The sequence below is a fragment of the Ostrea edulis genome, chromosome 5, assembly GCF_947568905.1.
Source record: "Ostrea edulis chromosome 5, xbOstEdul1.1, whole genome shotgun sequence".
NCBI classification, from domain to species: Eukaryota; Metazoa; Mollusca; class Bivalvia; order Ostreida; family Ostreidae; genus Ostrea; species Ostrea edulis.
Window position 1 is genome coordinate 48934517 of NC_079168.1, and position 21652 is coordinate 48956168.

At 33.0% G+C, this 21652-nt stretch overlaps 1 protein-coding gene across 1 annotated transcript in view; it reads right to left on the bottom strand.

The window, feature by feature from the left end:
* Positions 1-21652, bottom strand: part of LOC125651136 (uncharacterized) — a 96037-nt gene that overhangs the window by 22147 nt on the left and 52238 nt on the right. The window contains exons 45-87 of the mRNA XM_056166095.1: positions 19573-19725; positions 19222-19271; positions 18585-18616; positions 17189-17295; positions 16696-16845; positions 16471-16523; positions 16273-16386; positions 16087-16130; positions 15032-15144; positions 14789-14938; positions 14441-14531; positions 14217-14320; positions 13883-14035; positions 13045-13097; positions 12728-12844; positions 12606-12649; positions 11349-11452; positions 11036-11197; positions 9035-9081; positions 8907-8935; positions 8685-8803; positions 8282-8440; positions 6964-7025; positions 6178-6294; positions 6005-6045; positions 5671-5783; positions 5378-5521; positions 5218-5290; positions 4950-5053; positions 4678-4824; positions 4514-4560; positions 4279-4398; positions 3992-4032; positions 3799-3902; positions 3413-3574; positions 3200-3266; positions 2982-3100; positions 2498-2650; positions 2339-2400; positions 1598-1714; positions 1419-1456; positions 1149-1261; positions 910-1062 (exon numbers count right to left, since the gene is read on the bottom strand). Of these exons, the coding sequence (XP_056022070.1) occupies positions 910-1062; positions 1149-1261; positions 1419-1456; positions 1598-1714; positions 2339-2400; positions 2498-2650; positions 2982-3100; positions 3200-3266; positions 3413-3574; positions 3799-3902; positions 3992-4032; positions 4279-4398; positions 4514-4560; positions 4678-4824; positions 4950-5053; positions 5218-5290; positions 5378-5521; positions 5671-5783; positions 6005-6045; positions 6178-6294; positions 6964-7025; positions 8282-8440; positions 8685-8803; positions 8907-8935; positions 9035-9081; positions 11036-11197; positions 11349-11452; positions 12606-12649; positions 12728-12844; positions 13045-13097; positions 13883-14035; positions 14217-14320; positions 14441-14531; positions 14789-14938; positions 15032-15144; positions 16087-16130; positions 16273-16386; positions 16471-16523; positions 16696-16845; positions 17189-17295; positions 18585-18616; positions 19222-19271; positions 19573-19725 (4245 nt within the window). The remainder of the gene's footprint in view (positions 1-909; positions 1063-1148; positions 1262-1418; positions 1457-1597; positions 1715-2338; positions 2401-2497; positions 2651-2981; positions 3101-3199; positions 3267-3412; positions 3575-3798; positions 3903-3991; positions 4033-4278; positions 4399-4513; positions 4561-4677; positions 4825-4949; positions 5054-5217; positions 5291-5377; positions 5522-5670; positions 5784-6004; positions 6046-6177; positions 6295-6963; positions 7026-8281; positions 8441-8684; positions 8804-8906; positions 8936-9034; positions 9082-11035; positions 11198-11348; positions 11453-12605; positions 12650-12727; positions 12845-13044; positions 13098-13882; positions 14036-14216; positions 14321-14440; positions 14532-14788; positions 14939-15031; positions 15145-16086; positions 16131-16272; positions 16387-16470; positions 16524-16695; positions 16846-17188; positions 17296-18584; positions 18617-19221; positions 19272-19572; positions 19726-21652) is intronic.

Consider the following 21652-nt stretch of genomic DNA (forward strand, 5'->3'; position numbering starts at 1 on the left):
GTGACCAGGGTTAAAATGTAAATATGTTAAAAGAGTATTTTATAGAATTTAAATAGTTTCATTGTAGTTGATATCTGTATTAATATAGGGAGGTGACCATTCTACATTGATCTGGTGCCTTTTAATGGGATTCGAAACTGTGACTGTGAGATGTAGGAGAGTTTGACTTGTAGATGGGTACTTTTACTTTCACTTTAAACGGTAAGTTGAAAACAGCATGATACATCTTTGATGCAAAATATCTCGAAAAGGAATCAAGGACCCTATTGCAAATTTGGCCTTGTTGGAAATGTTAGGATTTTTGCTGAAAGTTGAAACCTGTCATTATACTGTGAACATTTTTGAGGGGAATCACGAGGGTTTGAAAATGGGTCGATTATCATCATTTTTGGTGACATTTTACTCTCAGGATGACAGGTGCTTGAGTGTATTTCAACCCATTACCAGGCTAGCAGCAGGTGTCATCATGGACCTTCAAAATCTTTCATATGTGTACTTTCAAGATGCATATACATTATGTGAAAAAATTGGTTGCCATGGTAACAAAATATGAAATTAAAAAAATGGCCTCATGGAGGCGAATTTTCCTCCATTTTCTGGTAGTTTGAGACCTTTGCCCTACTCTTAATCTTTGTACTCTTTATAGGAATTATGAAATTGATTACTGTTCATTATCTTCACATTTCATACACGAAATATACTCTCTTAAGATAAAGTATCGGCAGGTGTTAATTCACTTTTTAATTGCTTGTAAATGATATCGGTATAGCTAAATCAGGCTATTCTAATAGGTTGATGAATATATTATTCTTTATTATACTATATAGCTAAATGAAGAGATTGTGGGGAAACAAAATGAATAGGGACACAGTTAGCCGAATCTTATACAATTTGACAAAGTTAACCTACCTGTTGTCGACGATATGTGTGCAAACTGTATGCAGACCTTCCTTGGAGCCGGATACTTTTATGTTTGTTTGGAATGTATTATTCCTCTTTTCAGGATATAAAACTGATTGTATGGGACGATTAACTAAAACGCTATCCGTTTCCACTTGCGGTCTGTAATTACATCAATTCAAAATCCAAGAATAATCAAGACGAAATATTTCGTGTAAACTATGACTGATAAAAAATATCCTACTTACATAGCACCCACTCCTCCTTTTATAATCAAAGGGACGCTACATGTGGTACCTACATGACATTGTATGACGTCCGGAATGGCCGTGTCCGTGAAAACAGGTTTTGTAATGTTAGACTAAAATCATGAATATGAACAGACGTTTACCATATCATATATTACAATAATTCAAAGGATTTTGGAATAGAATGGTCGTGAAAGTACTCAGCAACATTATCTAGATTTAGAATAATAAAAATTTCATGAATTTTATGAACCCTTTCACGTGTCTTACCACGGATGATCCTGGGGATGTAGGTATAATGCTCACATCTAAGAACGAAAATACACGTATGAATATAGCTGTTCACCCGATCATATTTTCAAGGTAGCTATCTATCTAATATGTTTGGTTGTTAACATTTTCAGATTAGCAATTTATCGATGAATAGAATAAAGTATAAAGTTACTTACTGGACAAGCAATTTGTGCTTGAATATTCAACTGGACAGATGCATTTAGATGATAAAAAAACAGGATCAGCTTCACATCTCCCTTTGTTATAACAGTGTTTCTGTTGACAAGGACCACCTTACCAAAATAAAAGTTCCTATTAACTTGTTTCATTATATTGTATTTCACAAAGCAAACATGAAAGATGAATATAACGAACTGTGATCAATGCCATAACTCCTATAAAGATTACAAATTAAGAGTATGGCAAACACGGACCACCGGGCATACTAGAGGTGAGATCAGGTGCCTAGGAGGAGTAAGCATCCCCTGTCGACCTGTCACACTCGCATTAAGCCCTCTATCTTGATGAGGTAAACGGAGTAATATGTAGTCAAATTTAATTTGTAAAGAATGGCCTTACAAATTGTATGAAACATGTCAGAGAGCATTTGAACTAATGACAGGTTGAATTGGTAAATTCGATGATTATATCGACCATAGAATTTGCAAAATGCTGACTTTAAACAAGACTTTGGAAAATCCTGTAATATCAACTTATTTGTCAGTATCCTACCTCAATTTAACAACTGATCATACGCAGAACAAGTTCTTGAGTATCAAATCAGTTTAGAGATATAAACATCACATACAGGTAATGATAGAATATTACTACATAGGTATCGGAAGTTGATGATGAAGAAATTGAAGCCATAAAGTTTAGTTGTTAGTTTGTTGTTGGATCATTTAATAAAAACTTACCAAATGTCTTGTTTTTTCCAGTGACGACTTGGATCGTATAACATATAACATCCCCATATTTACTGTGGATAGAATTAGATTTATCATATATAACGGTACTGCAATAATGTGTTTAGATACGGAATGAGAAATGTAAATAATAAAGCCTTCTTTATGTACCTTTGATCTATGGCTCTGACACAAAGGGTATGATTTCCAGGTACGTCTGGTTTGACTGACAGATCCATGTGACACATACATCCCAAACAATTCTCAGAGGAAAACGCGTATACATTGGCTATAGAAGAGGAAGCCATATTTTCAACTTTGGGGCTGAAATAAACGAAGATGGAAACATGCGAGTTAACCTTTCAAAAGAGATGTCGGGGATCTTTGTCGGACGGAGAGATAACCATCGTTACTTATTTTCTGCATTATAAGCAAACAAGAAATAGCATCAAAATATGAAATACATGTAATAAGAAAATTCAATATTCTATAAAACAAAATCAGAATAATTGTTTTAAAGGAAAAATCGAATTGCGTTATTGATAAAAACGCAATTGAAATCAATATTTCAAATATGCAATTAATAAGAATGTGTATTACAAGATTTATGTATTATTGTACCATTTTCGTAGATGTAATTTTATTCTCATTATACCATTTGTTTGACCCTGGAGTTGGCATTGTGTAGATGGGGATATGACAACTCTTATCCCCGTATTCACATTGAAGAACAGTGCCGTTGAGGAATGAGGGTGACGTTATTTTTGGTGTCATCTAGAAAAAAATCAAGGTTTTGTGATCCATGAAATCTATAGTCATTCTACTGAGTATCAAAGCGTGTTAAGTATTTACGGTTGGAAGTGAAGTACTGACCATTGGAGGGGAAGTTGTGGTAATCTGACTTAAGATGGTAACTTTAATGCAAACTTCATCTGTATTGCTAGGTATAAAAATGATGAATGATATAAAATACGAATTACCAATAAAAAGTTTCGTAAATTAATATTAATATTTTAAATTCAAATGCAATATCATGCAGTATTAAAAACAACACTTGTTTAACAATGACACGTAAAAAGACCTTACATTTCCAAGTTACTGGCTTGAACACAAAGGTGTTTGATCCCAGGTTCTGACGGTGTCACGTGGAAATGGGCAATGGTTTGATTCAGAGGATTTGTCACATTTTCTAATTTGATAATTCCAGGTATAACACCTTGATCGAGGTGTCCAAATAATACAGAACTCCTTCAAATTAACGAAATATGATACGTAATCTTCCTAGCTCATGTACATGTACAGCCAATTTTGACAAGATCGCTAAAACTTAATATTCTAGGTCTTAGATATGAATATCTTTTACTTGTCACATTATAATCATAGAGTTATGAACGCAACCGAAAGATTAAGAGTTTATTATGAAGGAGTTTATATATATATATATATATATATATATATATATATATATATACTTATTCAATGGTTGTCCATAAACTGGAAGGATGATTGGACAATCCTGTGCTACATAACATGTGAGTTCCTTGGGCAACATCGTATCCACAAATACAGGAGACGGCTAAAACATAATAGACAGAGCATCATTATACCGCGTTTCACAAATACATCTGATTAACATTTATAAGTCAAATGTCTGTATTTACTTACAACTGTAGAATTATTATGCCTTGGTATTGGCATAGGTTTCACTGCAAAGAAATTGAAAAAGAAGTTGGGAATAAAAAAGCGTTCCCTAAACTATTGATATATGTAAGGTTTATGGCAATACTACAAATATCTTGATTTGGTCAATACTATTCTGAATAGTTAAAATGAGTCTTAAATCGTTTGAACGTTATTTGAATGTTAATTTTGGACTTTCCTTGTGAAAGCATCGTTAGTATATCGTATTTTGGCCGAATATGCGTAAGAGATTTATGAAAAATGGTGTTTACCTTTCGTTTCACAATTCTTTCCTTCAAACCCAGTCTTGCAGACACAGATGTGGGTGACGTAATCGGTAGTCCGACAAAATCCATTCTCTTGACATGGATTTGAATTGCAAGGTGATGAATCTACAAAAGAAAATTTTATGAACAGTGAACTTACATGTATTCATTTTCATATTCGTGAAAACAAACTGGGAATAAATATCGTTTTACTTGATAGATAATAGAGACAGATAAATACTTTTTAGACTTTTTACCGCATTCACTTCAATGCATCGACTATCACACCTATTGAGAAAAAAATTTATCAAATATATTTTCATGGAATCAGTTCAATACATCACTGCAGTTTCTTTATTTTCATATTATCCGATTGGATGGGTACAATAATGGTCGAAAGAGCACCTGGAAGTTTCTAAACAAATGATCGTCTGTTTTCCGGGCTTCACAAGCGTTGCTACATCGGTAACACACAGTGACTGATTAAATGTCGTTACATCTGTCTTTAAAATAACTGTTCCAGTTGTTTGGGGAGACTGCTTTGGAATAATGCTGCAAAATTTAATTTCACCATGGGCAAAAACAGAACAATAAGACAACTGCCTGAAAATCTCACAAAACGACATCTCACGAAACCTTATGCATTCAAGGGTCACATTTTTCCATATTTTACTCACCAACTTCCGTTGCTAAGCATCGACGAATGAATCAGAAGGTGGCATACTGTATTTTCTAGACACTTCACAGACGATAAGTCAGGAATGGTAGGTTCTTGGATATTCTATGGAAATAGTTTTGTTCACGATAGTACGTCTCCTTGAACTATTCATTTTTGAAAGATCTTTTTATGAGTATGATTATATTTTCAATTATATGAAGTGAGTTAAAATACAAAGGTAAGACATGCTTTAGATACACCGCTTAGTAACGTGTTCATCATCTTACCTTTAAGATATTGGCTGACGTATTTTTTGTCAGAGTAATGTTGACTTTAAAACAAATTTCATCCCCATTTGTCCTGAAAAAAGGTTTTGAAAGGTTTGAAGTATCTGTGTGTATATTTTGTTTACTTCAATCTTTTGTCCATTTATGATTCATGCCATACCCAATATGAGTGCAGACATTATGAAGTCCCGCCTTGGTACTGAACACATTTACATCTGTTTGATATGTAGTGTTTGAAGATCCAGTGAAGGTATGTGTAGGTATTGGCTGATTGACAAGTGGACTGTCTGTATTTACATTTGGACTACAAGATAGCACAATCGATATCATTATTTGCTTTTTGGACACACAATTTCGGTTCATATTTCGAAATTGACATATCAGTGTACTTATCAGTTGCCAAGGAGATGTAGGTGAAATCTAGAATTATTTTAATACATAGACGGTACTTACATACTGCCTGGTGGTCCTGTAATTATGAGTGGTATACCACAGCTGGTATTAATGGGGCATTGAATGACATCTGGGATCGCTGTATCCGTAAATATATGGGTGGCTATGGTTGACTGACAAAATATTAAATACATGTATATCCTTGAATGTATGTTATATGAGAGAGATAATTAAACGTATTTCACCAAACTTTGGTGTTACCAGCGACAATCCACTTTTATCAATAATTTACATTTTATAATATGTTATCCCCATGTATTTGTGACAAGATTTAAATATTTGCTAATGTCATGCAAATCAGAATTATTTTTTCAAGAATATGCAATATACGCACAATTGTTGTTGCCACGGAGTTGAGCTTTGGAGATATGTTGGCTATAGATTTGAAGAGAAAACATTGTAGATTAGAACTCTGATTAACTTCCTTTTTAGCATCAAGCTAAGCAAATGTGTTTTTAGATAGATTGATAACAAATACTTGAACAATCCCCTGAATTTGAAACTTACTAGTCTGACAATTTGTACCGGAGAGTCCAATCGGACAGATGCAAATAGCCATGGCGGCCACCGGATCTGCTTCACAGCGACCTTTATTGTAACACTGATGGTTCTGGCATGGTCCGCCTTGGAAGAGTACAAATGCAGCATGCATAAATAGAGAAATTGTTAACTCGATTATATAAGATATCACGATACAATAGTCATATTTTACTGATACATCCCTAAAGCACATGGACTATTTTATCAGCTTCAGACAACACTAGTCTATTTAAAGCAATTTAACCATATAATTTTGCATTGTTCAGATTTTTATGTTCTTCCAAAATCGTCAATAATCGGGTTTTACCCAAATGCTTTTGTTTGTACTTACTATATTTTGATAGTGCTTGTTGATACTTACTATATGTTTTGTTTGCATTGGTTACTATTTATCTCCGTTTTGTTTGTGTTTGTTGCTATTGTTAATAAACATATGTTTTGTTTGTGATGGCAACTGCTTTCCATATATATTGCTTGCGGTGAGTTCTATTTATCATGTTTTGTTTGTGTCGACCTCTATTTATCATATGTTTTGTTTGTACTAACAATAGTGTTTGTTTTGACTACTATGAACCATATACATGTACTTAGTATTAGTCTATGATGACTACTACTTACCTTATATATATATATATATATATATATATATATATATATATATGTCTATTGTGATTACCACTTACCTTATGTTTTGTCTATGCTAGTTACTACTTACCATATATGTTATTTTAGCTGGTTAACGTTGCTACTTACCATATGTTTTGTTTTTGCTGGTTACTACTTTAACAATGTAGCATCGCTGATCCCCTTCATAGCTTCAAAGGATATTTACACAGAAATGTTTTCAAAATGAATTATATGATTATTTACAAGTATACATATTCTACCTACAGAAAACTCAGTTTTTAGCTAGCATCCTCTTCATACTTATTTAGTATTATGCACAATAGTTAGCAAGAGACATACACATTCAAATTTACACTATCCCACAGTAATCAAAAGTTCTTTGTTTGGTGATGCTTCTAAATAAGAGAGTAATTTGAAGTTTTTAGCAATTAGTTACACCGGTATATGATTAATTTTGCCTCTAAAAATTATTAATATTCATGTGAAATTTTTAACGATCTGAAATTGAATTTTCTGTGGCAAACCAATTATGTTATTTTGAAGAATTCCGCGATATATCTTGCAATTTAACGTCGAAAATTAAGTAGTTTATTTTCGGTCGTGGTTCACTGAAATTGTCATTTGAAGTTCTTGTATGGGATTTCTAACACATTAAGCGCATTGGAGAACACGATTCATTTTTCCACCACCGACTTATCTATGAGAGACAGTGTGTGGACGCTGTAGACATTTATATCATGTTCTACAATTGCGGAACAAAATGGTACAAAAAGATGCACCTTTTCAAAAATACTTTAAACAATTTGAAAAGTTAAAAACACCTGTATTTAAAAAAAATGCAGACTCATTTTCATGATCTTTCGGATAAGTCTAAGTTTTGATTACTGGAAATTTGGATTGTCTCCCTTTAAAAAATTGGTTTATATTTTGTGTCTGGTAAAATCATATGGTATTGTTAATAATAATATTGATAATTTAAAAGAAATTATTAAACGTCACAAAAGTGGCAACACATGACAAACTCTTTTTCCGGACTTATTATTCATTGAAGGAGGATAAGACATAGTGTTTTTAGTGATGAGAGTATTTTGAAAAAAGATAGCAATATAATGGGTTATTGGGATATATATATATATCCTTTGTAAAACTAAAATGCCATAATATCCCAATGCATGCCCTCTAATTGAAATAGATGTGTTGAACCTACTGTATGTGTATTTATATTAGCGAGATTCATATGTTAGCGCCTTAGCGATGAAAGAAGAGAGCGCTCAATTTTTACTACGCTATAATATGAAAATCTTTATTATCAGGCACAGAACATGCGCCAAATCATGAATGCGTCAATTACTGAGCGTGAGCGATATTTTAAATACGATAAAATAAGTACAAATACAGTGTTTTGAATCGTGATTCAAGTGAAAAACGTCTTATAGTTTCTAACCTGTTGTACTTCGCTTTCACACACAAAGTGTGGTTTCCTGGAACATCTGGTTTAAAAGATACGTCCACATGACAAGTGTTAATGGAGCTCAACGGATGTTCTGATGTAAACGAATGCACCTTCGTGATTGTCGAAGAAACCATCTTTTCTATTTCAGGACTAAAATGACAGATTTTAAGTTAATTTCTTCTTCTTTAAGACAAACGTAGACAAACAATGATAAAGAATGTTTGGTTTGGAATAGTTTAAAATATGTATGTTAATCATTAAGATTAAAAATGCAATCCATGTATTAAAACATAAACTTTAAACAAAATACTGAAATGATGTAAAATGTTTTATCTGAAATAACCTGATATATTTGCAATTATAGAAAAAAAGTTGACTAAATGATTCTTTCTACCATTGATTGGATGTGAATGCCGGCTGTGTTATAAGATGAATATGACAACCATTTCCTCCAAATTCACACTGCACAACCGACCCAGTAGGAAGGGTAGGCTCAACAATTTGAGGTGTCATCTATTGTAAACACAATTTATCAGTAGAACTCACTTATACTCGAAAATCTCAGATATTGTAGGACATTATTAAAGATAATATTAAATAGATCAAATATACTTACCGAAGGCGGACTGACAGTCGATGTTGAAGCTGGTAATGTACACAGAATTTCATTAAACATTATTTCATTTTCAGCTGAATCGAAATTTGTGTAGATACGGAAATTAAATTAAATTCAAATTAGTTTACCTGTTTCGTTCGTCACCACAATCTTTACGCACATTTCATCAGTGTTTCTAAAGCAAATCATAAATGTCCCAATGTTCAATAACATCATCATTTGAAACAAAAGAATTAAGGTGTTCAATACGTATAAACGACGTATTGGGTAAAATAATTGTAAATCTATTTATGACTTGCCAAGTAGCCTTTGCTTGTTACTTGATAAAGGCAGTGAAAACATGACAGTGATGTAAATTGAAAAAAATGTCATTTATTTTGAAAATTACGAAATTATATATCAGAATAGCTAGTGGGGGTCAGAATGAGTCGAAAATAAAAATACAAGAACATATGTATCACATAGGTATGATTATGTAATCTGACCCCCTACAACACATAATGAAATATCGAAATAGTGCTGCCTGTAATCAAATAAGGTGAGTTTTTACAAAATAAAACAGTCACACATACTAGCATCAAAAGGGCATTACAAAGGAAGATGTGGAGGGTGGATAGTGGGTATCAAATTAATTTTCTTTGTGTACACAAATACTTGAGCAGTCTTTGCACTTCAAGCAAACAAAGAGGAATGACCAAAGCGTCCTAACGGCGCGCTGTGATTGGTCATCCATGTAATATGCTAAGTATGGGGCCCTAAAAGAAAACATTACATCATCTTCAGTTTGCCTGATCGGAAATTTCCACCCAAGACAGCGATGATAAGAAACATACCAATATGAGGCATCCCAAAAAAGGAGGGGCCTCAAACAGAAAATTTTGCATACCCAATATCCACCAAACGTGAAATGAACATATCTAACATGTTATACAAAACATATATTTACCATAATTTACCTCTCCAAAATTTACACATAGAACGTACCCAATTAACACGTTACATAAAAGTCATTATCTACCATAATTACATATTTATCGGTAGTTCATATCAAATGTCAGTGAGAGTTACTACAATTTAATGTCAGTTAATTAGAATTCAGTATCACAGATAAAGAAAGTTGATAACTATTTAATATCAGGGAGGTCTTATTTATTACAATTACATGTCAGAAAGAATTTATTACAATATTATAATGTCCGAGAGATTTTCTTTATTACAATTCAATGACGGAGAGAGAGTTTATTACTATTTGATGTCAGAGAGATTTTATTAAAAGATGAATTTCTGCAAGTTGTTATTTAAGAAAGGGGAATTACCGCTACTATCATGAACTGTCTTAGTTTATATGTTGTTTTACGTCTCATTGGAGAATGTTTCACTCATATAGTGACGCCATCAGCTGTAGGTGAAGTATCACCAACTATGACCTATGCTTGACACTCAAGAATTAGCAGGGGGAGGGTATTCATCGTGCCAACACCTACCAAGATACAGTATTCCGGTTTTTTTTTTAAATTCGTGGTTTTCACATCTGATGATGGGCGGGTTCTTATGGAAGACACAATCACTACTTAGGTTAAACGTCATGGGTTTGACGGGGCTTCAGGATCGAAAATCGACGATGGGCTTCCTCGATTGTGAAGCGAGTACCTAACCAATCGAGGTTGAAAATGAGAAGAATTAAATATCATCAGATCTTGTCTTTTGACCTGTGTTTTGATTACATTTGTGTTGTCTGATGAGAATTGTATATGACCTTTTCACTAAATGCTTTTATTCCCCAGAAATTATCTTTTGTTTTAATTCATATGTTAAAATGTATTTCCCATATGGATCAATCTGAATTTTATCAAATATATTTAAAGTGCAACATTATTCTTTAACACATAATGTTAAATTATTTTCTTTCCTTTTCTCCCTTAAAACCCTCCAGATTTTTTCTTTGATAGAAATAACTTTTGATCGGCTATAATATATCAGATACCTTTAAACATGAAATGGAAGAATGCGAAAAGATTGCCGATAATACTCGTATTATAGTAAAGTATTTGTCGGGTCAAGTGATCATAATCATACATTTTTAACTCGAAAAAATCGTTTTAATATATCTCTGTGCTTTCCAAACTAACTTGTTAAGATTTCTACTCTGTAGACAGACATATTTCATTCCTTCTTCTGTTGCTTTTAGATGAAACTGTGCTAGAATCTGATTGGCTGGATCTGTGATGTTCTCTACGGATATCTGTCCTGGGATCAGTCCATTATCAAAATGACCAAACGCTACAGAACTTCTGAAAGAAAAATAGATGTATCAATGTTTAAACTTTATATACCAATGTAAAGCAACTAAACACTTAAAAAGATGTTGATAAGTGAAGAGACTTCCGTATATCCATCATAAATGTGGATAAATGGTCTTTTGATATGTACTTTGATGCTTACTGGTTTAATTGGAATCCATTTATAGGAATGATGATTGGACAGTCTTGCATTAGGTGGCATTTTATTTCCTTTGGCAGTACAGAATCAACGAAAAGAGGTGTTTGCTGAAATGCGACAGTGGTAAAAGAAAGCAGCATACCAAAACTAATCATTCAAACAAAAAATAAAAAAAACCCTCAAATAAAGCAAACAAATGATAGCAAAATAAAAAATATACTTATACTATTTCTTCTTGACAATGATAATTTGTTTTTATTTTATTGTTAATGAAATATTATTTTTCAAATAATATGTTTTATGTGATCATTTTTAACACTCGGCTAATTTGTCTAGTCATGACTGTATGCTGTACATACATGTATCATGTTATGTAGTCTGTGTTATACTGTTAAGAGGATACGTGTCAAATGTCTCAGATTTTCCTGTTTTAGTTTGAGTATCTAATGAAAAAAAGGTAAAAAAAATCTTTAATAACAACTGATAGTGAGTAAATTTCATCAAGCAAAGTTACTATGGGAATCTTTCGGGGTTTAATTTGACTGTACAGGAGTTAGAATACAAGCACCTCAATGGCAACGGCGGGAAAAGATTGCTTTAGGGTACTGTGGTGTAGGTCTTTTTATCCTAGCTCAAAGGTTTGAATTATAACTTGATATAAGGTGGTATAGCTGAATGAATTGATACAGTTGTAATACACGTGCTTGCTTTTGTAATAAAACTGGCTTTAAAGGGTTTCAAATACATTTTGCTAAATGTTCAAACAGCGAAAAGAAAAGAAATTAAACCTTGATAGAAATAAGTATCCATTAAAAAACATCCAAACAACCCACAAACTAAAAAGGCATGTAGACAGGCTGAGAATGACCGTCTCTTCTTTGTGCTATGTCATTTTGGCATGTTTGCACCAAACGTAGCAATATATGTTAAAAAAACTCTAATGATAGGTCTTTTACTGTGAAGTTACTCAGCAAATAATATTCTCTATCAGTCAATTTAATGTAAAGACATCATATTTCTCCATTATTGTCAGTGCTCTCTATGAAATTACTATATGCTTACTCCTCCTAGGCACCTGATCCCACCTCTGGTATGTCCAGGGGTCCGTGTTTGCCCAACTATCTACTTTGTATTGCTTGTAGGAGTTATGAGATTGATCACTGTTCGTTATCTTCGCCTTTCATTTAAAGGTTAATTCACACAATATTATATAAGATAATGTAATTAGCGATTTTTATTGACCTCCCTCATTTTACTCACAATTGTTGAATCATTCTTTTCTCTGGGAATAGGCGTAGGTTCAACTATAGAAAGAGAAAGTGCAAAAATAAGCCTAAAGAACAAAGAGATGACAATTTAACCGATTGAATTCAATTTATTACCTGCAATTTCACAGTCCGTTCCTTCGAATCCTAGTTTACATAAACAGGTGTATTCGGAGAAACTGTTGGTTTGACAATAACCTTCTCCATTACAATATTTCTCATTACATGGTGACCCTTCAAGAATAATATGCAAATAGAACTAATCAAAATATGGTTAACAGGAAAGGCACATAATAAAAGATGTTTTCTTATGATTATTGTCACAAGCATGATATTTTTTCAGCTTCCGTTGTAAGGGTTTTATAATTTGATCGAGTTGACGTATTTAAAGATAGTATGAACTATGAGGAATATCTCTGTAATGGAAGCAATACCTCGTATATGTTCCACTGTGTTTATAGTCACGCACCTCTTCTCTCTATCATAACTACAAAAAGAAAAATGTGAAAAGCAACGACGGTTGGGCTCTGTTTCAAGTTTGGAAATGTACATTAAATACAGTGGGGGAAAATAAAAGAAATTTGTCATTTAATCAATGTTACATGATATCATGCAACGCCATTTAAATATGATTGACCATGATATCCTTAGAAGATAACAATGAAATAACTCATAAGATATACATGGATGTTTACAAAAAGTAGAACGACGTTTTTAAAACAATGCACTTAAGAAACTACCATGCAAGCTTCTCAAATTTGAATAATAAGAAAATGTCAGCACATTTTGAATAGTCTATTTGGAACAATATGGAACATATAAATACATCTTTTGCACAACAATGATGATTAGATTTAATCCTCACAACTGATTTGATGTTACAGGGTTTCATCACTCATTTAATGTCAGCATTTTCTTTGATCATAATTATGATCTTGCCTGCAAATACAGCGTGTCGTTGGGTCCACTGTTGTCTGACATGTTTAATAGAAATTGTTAGACCGGCCTTTCCATACTTATTGTAACTATGGATTTCCTCGTTTACCTTGCCAAGGCAGAGGGCTCACAGCGGGTGTGAACGGTCAACAGGGTGACTTTTTCCTGGGATACTGATCCCACCCCACCTCTGCCTTTTCTAGGTCCGCATTTGTCTTTTTCTCGATTTGTATTGTTCTCAAGAAATATGAAATTGATCACTCTTATCTTCACCCTTTTCATTGTCAAAGCATCGCACAACAATTTCACAAGATGAGGCATGTGCCATTCTCTTACCTTGAAGTTGTACCATCAATTTGAACACAGACCGTTTTATTAACGTCTCCTTTGTGAGTTATAGAAACAATGTCTGCCACACAGGTATTGCTTGTCTGATATGTTTTGACTATCCGTGTATTTGGAACAGTTGGTGTTACTTTTGCGTTCAAACTATAAAAAGGAGAGAAATTCCCATTTTTTTTATTCTAAAAGACCAATCTTCCATGATAAAATAAAACAAATGTAAAACCATGATGTAAAATTGTTCTCGAATTAACTTACGAAACATAAAGATAATTTTTGTTTTAATGCAAGGGTAGAGAATATCACAGACATTAGATTCCAGAATTACCATCTGCCATCGCTGTACTTTTCCAAACGGATAATTAAATGGCAAGAAGTGTCTTCCTCACATTTAACAGATGCACCATCTGGAATTGTTGGTTCCTTCATATTCTGTGTAAATTCAAGTTCTCATCGTGAAACGATATTTTTCTTAAATGAAAAGCAGCTAACGTTTTTCAGCCATTGAAATATTATTTATAAATTTTACAATTTCAGTCAATATTCACTCACAATATGAGGAGTGTGTCCATTCTCTATAGATGGTGGAGTGTAGGATGAATCAGTTATGTTTACTTTGAAGCACAGTTCGTCACCTTTATTTCTGAAGAACAATAGCAATGTCAGTATCATTTTATCATATTATATTGTATCATCATATTACGAATTTCGTCAAATCCTGGAATGGAGACAATCGGGGAAAGGGTTTAGCAGATAAGGATTAAATAAAAATATTGATTCACTTTTCGACAAATTCAGCTATCAGAAGAAAAATATTCTTACTCTAAGATAAAAAAAAAAAAAAAAAACCCTGACCGTACAAGGAATAAAAACCCCTTAATTTAGGACAGATATAGAAACCTGTTGAAAACTGTATTCACACAGACAGTTTGAATGCCTGTTTTGTTGCTGTGAAATCTAACACCAGCTATATAGGTTCCATTCGAAGAAGGAATGCTATCAGTTTCTATCGGCGTCTTTACAATAGGTGAGCTTGTCTTGAGGTCTGGTCTGAAAGCAATGATTTGAAACCGGATTATTCACCGAATATGCATGCAACAAAAATTATGTTATTATGATATAATTTTGAATTTCAATGCTTACTTTAACTGTGGTTCTCCTTTTACTAGAAGACTGATCCCGCATTCTGTATCAACTTTACAGGGAAGAATATCCGGTACTGCCGTGTCGATAAATTTTGGAGTTATTCCAGGACCCTGAAGTGTTGTAACTGTGATTTTACAGAGCACACGTGGGCATATTCATTTTCAAATTAACAGTGCTGTGTTTGTATTGTATGCTTCTTTTTCGCTTTCTTTTATCAGCATGTGGAAAATAGGTGAATTGGTAGGTTGTTGACACCCCATGTAAAATTACATGTATAATTGTACACTGATCTCCCCCCATCCTAGGTTCTTCGTAACTTTCATATTTTTATATGTTTGTTATCTCGTTGAATTTCTATTTCGTATATTTTCCATTCATTCTCTACTCATTGATAATGTAAAACTTATACGGTACCAATTTTGATGCACCAGATGTGCATTTCAACAAATTATGTCTCTTCAGTGATGCTCAACCGGAATGTTTGAAATCCGAAATAACAATGAAGTTTTAGAGCTATTGATCAATTGAAATAAATCAAAGAAAGCTGAGAGAGGAAGGTAAAGCAAACCACACTATAGGGAGAGGGCTAGAATAGGTTATGCCTGCTGCCCAGTCCCATTCACTTATATTTGTGAATAAAATACTATTTAAATTAAATCAAACAATAAATTATTATCCTATATTCATTTTTGATTTTCACACATAATCCAACTAAACAACAGCAGTGTTAGGGCTTCTGCATAAAACAGTTGGTAGCTTTCTTTAATTTTAAAAAAGGTGTCTCAATGTACATTATGACGTTTTAATAATTAGTTCTAGACGTCATTAACACAAGATATATTGTAGCTCTAACCTTTCAACAGACTGATCTAAAGTTCAGTGAGAAAATCCTTCTGTTCTCAAATATATGTACAAGGTTCCAAATTTTAAGTCAGGACCAAAAATTCTCATCGTTGCATAATAAGTTTTAATTCTAATGGCTACTTCTTATTACTATTTTCTAGCAATATTTTGTTAATGGTATTTACAATTACAACTCATATACTACATACGGGTGTTGAGTATTGGGTGTGATTTGTTGGTAAAATGCCTCCATCTGCAATGGAAATCAGTATTTTGATTTTTACTTTTTAAAAGTATATATTTGGCATTACATTAAAAGTAATACCCATATTACATAGTGAAAAGTGACGATAACGAAAAGTGATCAGTCTCATAACTCAAATAAATGAACAAACCCAAGGAACAAGAAACTCCAGTATGACCACCAGGGCAAATACAAGACGAAATTCCATGCAAATCTCCTACACAGTATCCAGAATTCAGACAAGTGACATTAACACATGTTGATTCTATAATATACAAAAAAGTCTATCATTGCATGGGAACCTACTAAATATTATTTCTCATGATTTTAAGTTACAAATTCTGCATACCGTATGTTTTGTTGTTAACAGCCAATTTAAAACATCGAGTTTCTCCAGTAGTGCTATAGAAATGAAGAAGAAAAAAATTCAAAACATTTGTGAAAATGTAACAAAACCTACCATTATGATATAGACGTGACTGATTTACTAATATGCAAGATTATCATGGACATATTATATGATAATGATACAAATGGATTAGATATTTCAAGACATGAATTTTGTTCATCTTGCCTGTCATCAGAAATAGTCAGACACACAGTCCCTGTTCTGCTGGTGTTAGACATCACTAGAACGTCAGTTTGGCATATACCATTCGTATCTGGAGTCACAGAATTCATTATATGTGCTATACCTGGTACGTCTCCGCCATCCACATTGTCACTGCCAAGGTAAATAAATGGATAACACACAAAAAAGACAATAAACTCTTACATTATGCCAAATCTTATCTGCTTTATTGCATCATCTGAGCACTTTTTTCTTGGAATTTTTGACATACAATGTCATGAAATACTCTTTATAGCATTTCTTTTTTTTCAGGACTCGTATAATTATATTTTGCATTCTCATTACATCTATATATCTTATCATAAATATGTATAAAGAATTATCAAATGAGACATGGCAATAACATGCAAACTTACCTTAAATTGCAACATTTAATATTTTAATAGCTTAATTATTGATTGCAAAAGTACTGTAACTCTTAAAAGCATCTGCTTACCAAATTCCAGATTTTGCTTCATGTTGGAGAAGGATATGACATTCTACTTCCGGTTCACAATGTAACTCGGTGTTCGAAGGTATATTATTTTCAAAATGAGGCTTTTTCTGCATAAGAAATATTCAAAAGAGATGAAAAGTGTTTCATACGTTATTTTGAATGAACTACACACATGATGATACAATGGTACGTGAAAATATTCATCTCTTGTTAAAGATCACTCTGATTCTACGCACAAGTGCTCTGAAGTTGATAGTAAAAATGCTGTAGTTTGTTATTGACAATATCTACGCAGTCTTTGGTGATTAGGTCTTCAAAAGTCTGTTGGAATTTCCTTGGGCATAAATTGTGCTTCTTTATTAGTTGATTTGTTTTTTTTGTATTCTTATGAGACAGAATTTATTCTATAGCTTCAACATGAGAAGAACAAATCTCTTGCTGTGTCCTTCAACTCAACATTTAGATATGTCGACGACGTTTTATCTATTAAAAATAATCATTTTCATTCATTTGTTAATTAGACATATCCCAGTGGACTAAAAAAACCCACCACAGTCATATCGCGTTTAGATATTCTATTGAACATAATGTGAAATCATTTTAATTCGTGGGGGCTAATGTTCGTGGGAAAGCAAACTTTTGCTGGTTCGTGAGGATGTAATTCCGTGGATAAGCGATGCGATGTCACTAGGTGAGATAACTCTACTTGGTTTAAAAAATGTTCGAGGACACGTAAATTCATGGGTCAGATTGACCCACAAAATCCACGAACATCAATCCCCCACGAACAATGAGGATTCCACAGTAGATGTTAACGGCAAACTAAGAAAACAACTTTATGACAAAGAGGATGACTTCAGCTTCTCCATCGTTAACGTCCCATATATATAACTATATTACATTATCATCTGCATAGCGATTACGTTTCTTAGACTGATTTGATACGCGAGAGCATGTTTTGTGTATAATTTTGAATCAAGGGAGCCTACTGGTAAATAAGTTAATGTTACAGGGGTTTCAACAGTCTCGTTTCAAGTAAGCATTTCGCAAATTCTATGGTCGTCATAATGATCTTATTTACAAATACAACCTGTCATTGGGTCAAATGTTAACTGATATGTTTCAAACCAATTGTTACGACGTTCTTTACATACTGATTTTGACTAGGGGTTACTCTGTTTATCTGAACAATATATAGAGATCACGGCGGGTGAGACCGTTCAAAAGGGTGTGCTTACTCTCCTAGGCAACTGATCCCACCGCTGGTGTGTCCAGAGGACCGTATTTGTCCTACTTATAATTTGTATTCTTTGTGGGATATATAAGATTGACCACTATTCATTATCTTCACCTTTTCACGATGTAGTAAGATAACATTAGGCATATATTGTAATACCTTATCTATGGTTCCGATTGTGCCATTGGAATCTAGAGAAAATATTTGAATTTGCTTTAAGTCGTGCAATTGTAGATCATGCTTTCATTAAATCAAACAAAATAAAACACTAAACTAGAAAAAAAAAAAGAATCATGTACATTGAGTTGCAAAATAAGTATCATGTTTGTATTAAACAGAAACAAAAGAGGATATCAAATTAGGGTAAAATAAAATAAAATCGTGCACCTGAAACGGTGAATGAGGTCTTTATTAATGGAATCACTGTCTAGTTTGCCGGGTTTGTGAGATGATTGACTACAGTGGAAAACGTGATGATTGCATAAATCATCTCATTTTCCGATGCAGTTAATTACCACACAAACCCGGCAAACTAGACAGTGATTCCATATATTCATATTCAAAATAAAAATGAAAATAAGAAACCGACATATTAAATTACCGCTTAATAGAAATTGAAATACACACGTCATTTGGTAGTCCCGCCCAATGACGTTATTCATTTGTATTCAAGTAAGAAATGTACAGTCAGTTGTGTTTATCGGGAAATCAACATATAGGAGCTTCAAAGGGTTATCACAGAGAAAACAGATGGAATTGTAAATATCAATTAAAGATTAGCATTGCAATTTCTTACCTTTATCGATTATCTGAATTGTAACGCAGTGCTCCAAGACTTTGCTCAAACTAAAGGAAATATTATAAGATCATTGTTTTCCGAATAAATCTAAATTCTCCACGAAGAAGAAAAATCGAAATATCATGATGAAAAATAACTTTTACCCACGACATCAAGTCCCTATGAATATGCATACGTATATTTCCTTTTTTAAGAAAATGGGGAAAAGAGTGATTCTTTACAGTAAAATTTATAAATGTGTTCTATGAATAAATCAATTATCAAACTTTTCTGTAGGCACTGAAATACCGCAATATTGATAATGAAAATATTTACAATATAGCAATTAGTAGAAATGATGATTTTCACCTTTTAAACTGGATACATGCATAGAATGTTCCATTTTCTTTACCCGTGACTTTGACATCTAACATTCTAACATCTGTCGTTAAATGTGCGGGTTGTGATATTCTTCTGATTTCCATTGATAGTTCCTTTGACACAAAACCAAAGTCAACATCTCTGAAATTGTTTCAAATATCATCACTTGTTTCAAAAGTAAGTGAACAAATCGATTGCATGTCTTCCTGTTTTCAAAAATAAAAAATGCATGTTTTCAAGTCAACTACCATTGCGTTGATTTATGAATACTAATATGTTTCTCCTGTTATTTATTTAAACAAATTAACAGTAAAACAACAGTATGAAAGGTGAAGATAACGAACAGTAATCAATCTCATAACTCCTAAAAACAATACAAAATAGAGAGTTGGACAAACACGGACCCCTGGACACACCAGAGGTGGGATCAGGTGCCTTTGAGGAGTAACCATCCCCTGTTGACTGGTCACACCCGCCGTGAGCCCTATATCTTGATCAGGTAAACGGAGTTATTCGTAATCAAAATCAGTGTGCCAAGAACGGTCTAACAATCAGCATGAAACAGTCAGACAATATTTGACCCAATGATAGGTTGTATTAACAAACTAGATCGTTATAACGACCATATAATTTGCTAAATGTGGACTTTAAACGAGACTGTTGGAACCCCTGCACCATCAACTTGTTTGTCAGTAGCTTGCTTGGATTTAAAAACTGACCATACGCAGAACAAACTCTTGTGTATCGAATCAGTTGAGAGATGAAACAATAGTAACTGTATAGAACTGCAAGCATTACTTTCGTCGAGGAGGAAATCTTTGAAATTTATATGTACCAAATCTTTTACTCGTAGAATTAATTTTGCGGAAATGAAGAACAATTGATTATACATGGAATGAATTGGTACCGTATAAGTTTTACATTACTACATATGTAGGTTGTTGGATACAGTATGTGGGTAAAATTGCAGGGAGCTTTGTTTTTACCATGCCGATTTGAAATGTTTGTTTATTCAGAAAAACAATCATGTTATATCTGTTTAAAATATAGGATTGACAAAATACAAAGAAATGGCAACAGTAACTATAGCAGATGGTGGTGGATGGACAGTTTTTAAATCAACAAATTTTAATAATTACATGAACATATCTAACTATTTCTAATAAATCAATTATCATTTTACTTAAAGAGGTTCGCACCTGACATTTGGAGTAATGTCAATTTTTTGGGAAGTATATTTTTAATTTCTACGTTGAAGGAGAAGTGGGCAATTGAAAAGAACAACTGGGGTCGCAATGCTTGTTATTGAGCTACAATGTTCTAAACTTGACCATTTTGCACTTAAAATTGATTCAATTAAACTTTGATTTGTCTGTTGGTGTCAACACAATATAAGCAACAGAAATCAATCATCACATGAAATAGATACATAATCATGTCTCTAACAATACAGATAAAAAAAAGTTTAACACAAGTAATGGAAATAAATAATGACCTTTTTGCACTTGATATATGAAAAAAATCATGATATCAAATTTGAGAGTTTAAAAAGACATATTAGGAGTAATGTCAATTTCTGAAGTTTCACACAATTTTCAAGATCTTGCGTTAAAATTTAGAATGGAACTAAAAAAAAAAGTGGGGTTGGGGACAAACTTTTTGAATTATTGGAGAAAAAATTGAATTTTCATGCAAAATTTCGCGTAAATTAATTCAAACTTTTTAAAGAATCGGTGTTCTATTTGGAAAAATATAACAACCAAATTAATAAATTACATTTGATCTAGTTCCAAGTCTGAACTACCTGTATGATAAATTATAAAACTGAAATACACGTATAAGAGTATAAAAACCAGAAACTGTAATATCACGCACTTTTAGAAGTTCTTGATTAATCAATCCTTCCACAACAAAAAATAGTCCCTGCAAACCCTTTCAAAATTTGAATTGACACAATTTTTTCCAACTGGATAGGGTTCAGTAATAGATGTGTGATATGTTTGAACCAATGGAATCAGTATTGAACCACTAAATACTTAGCTGTAACATCCTGCGCAGTTGTGCTCAA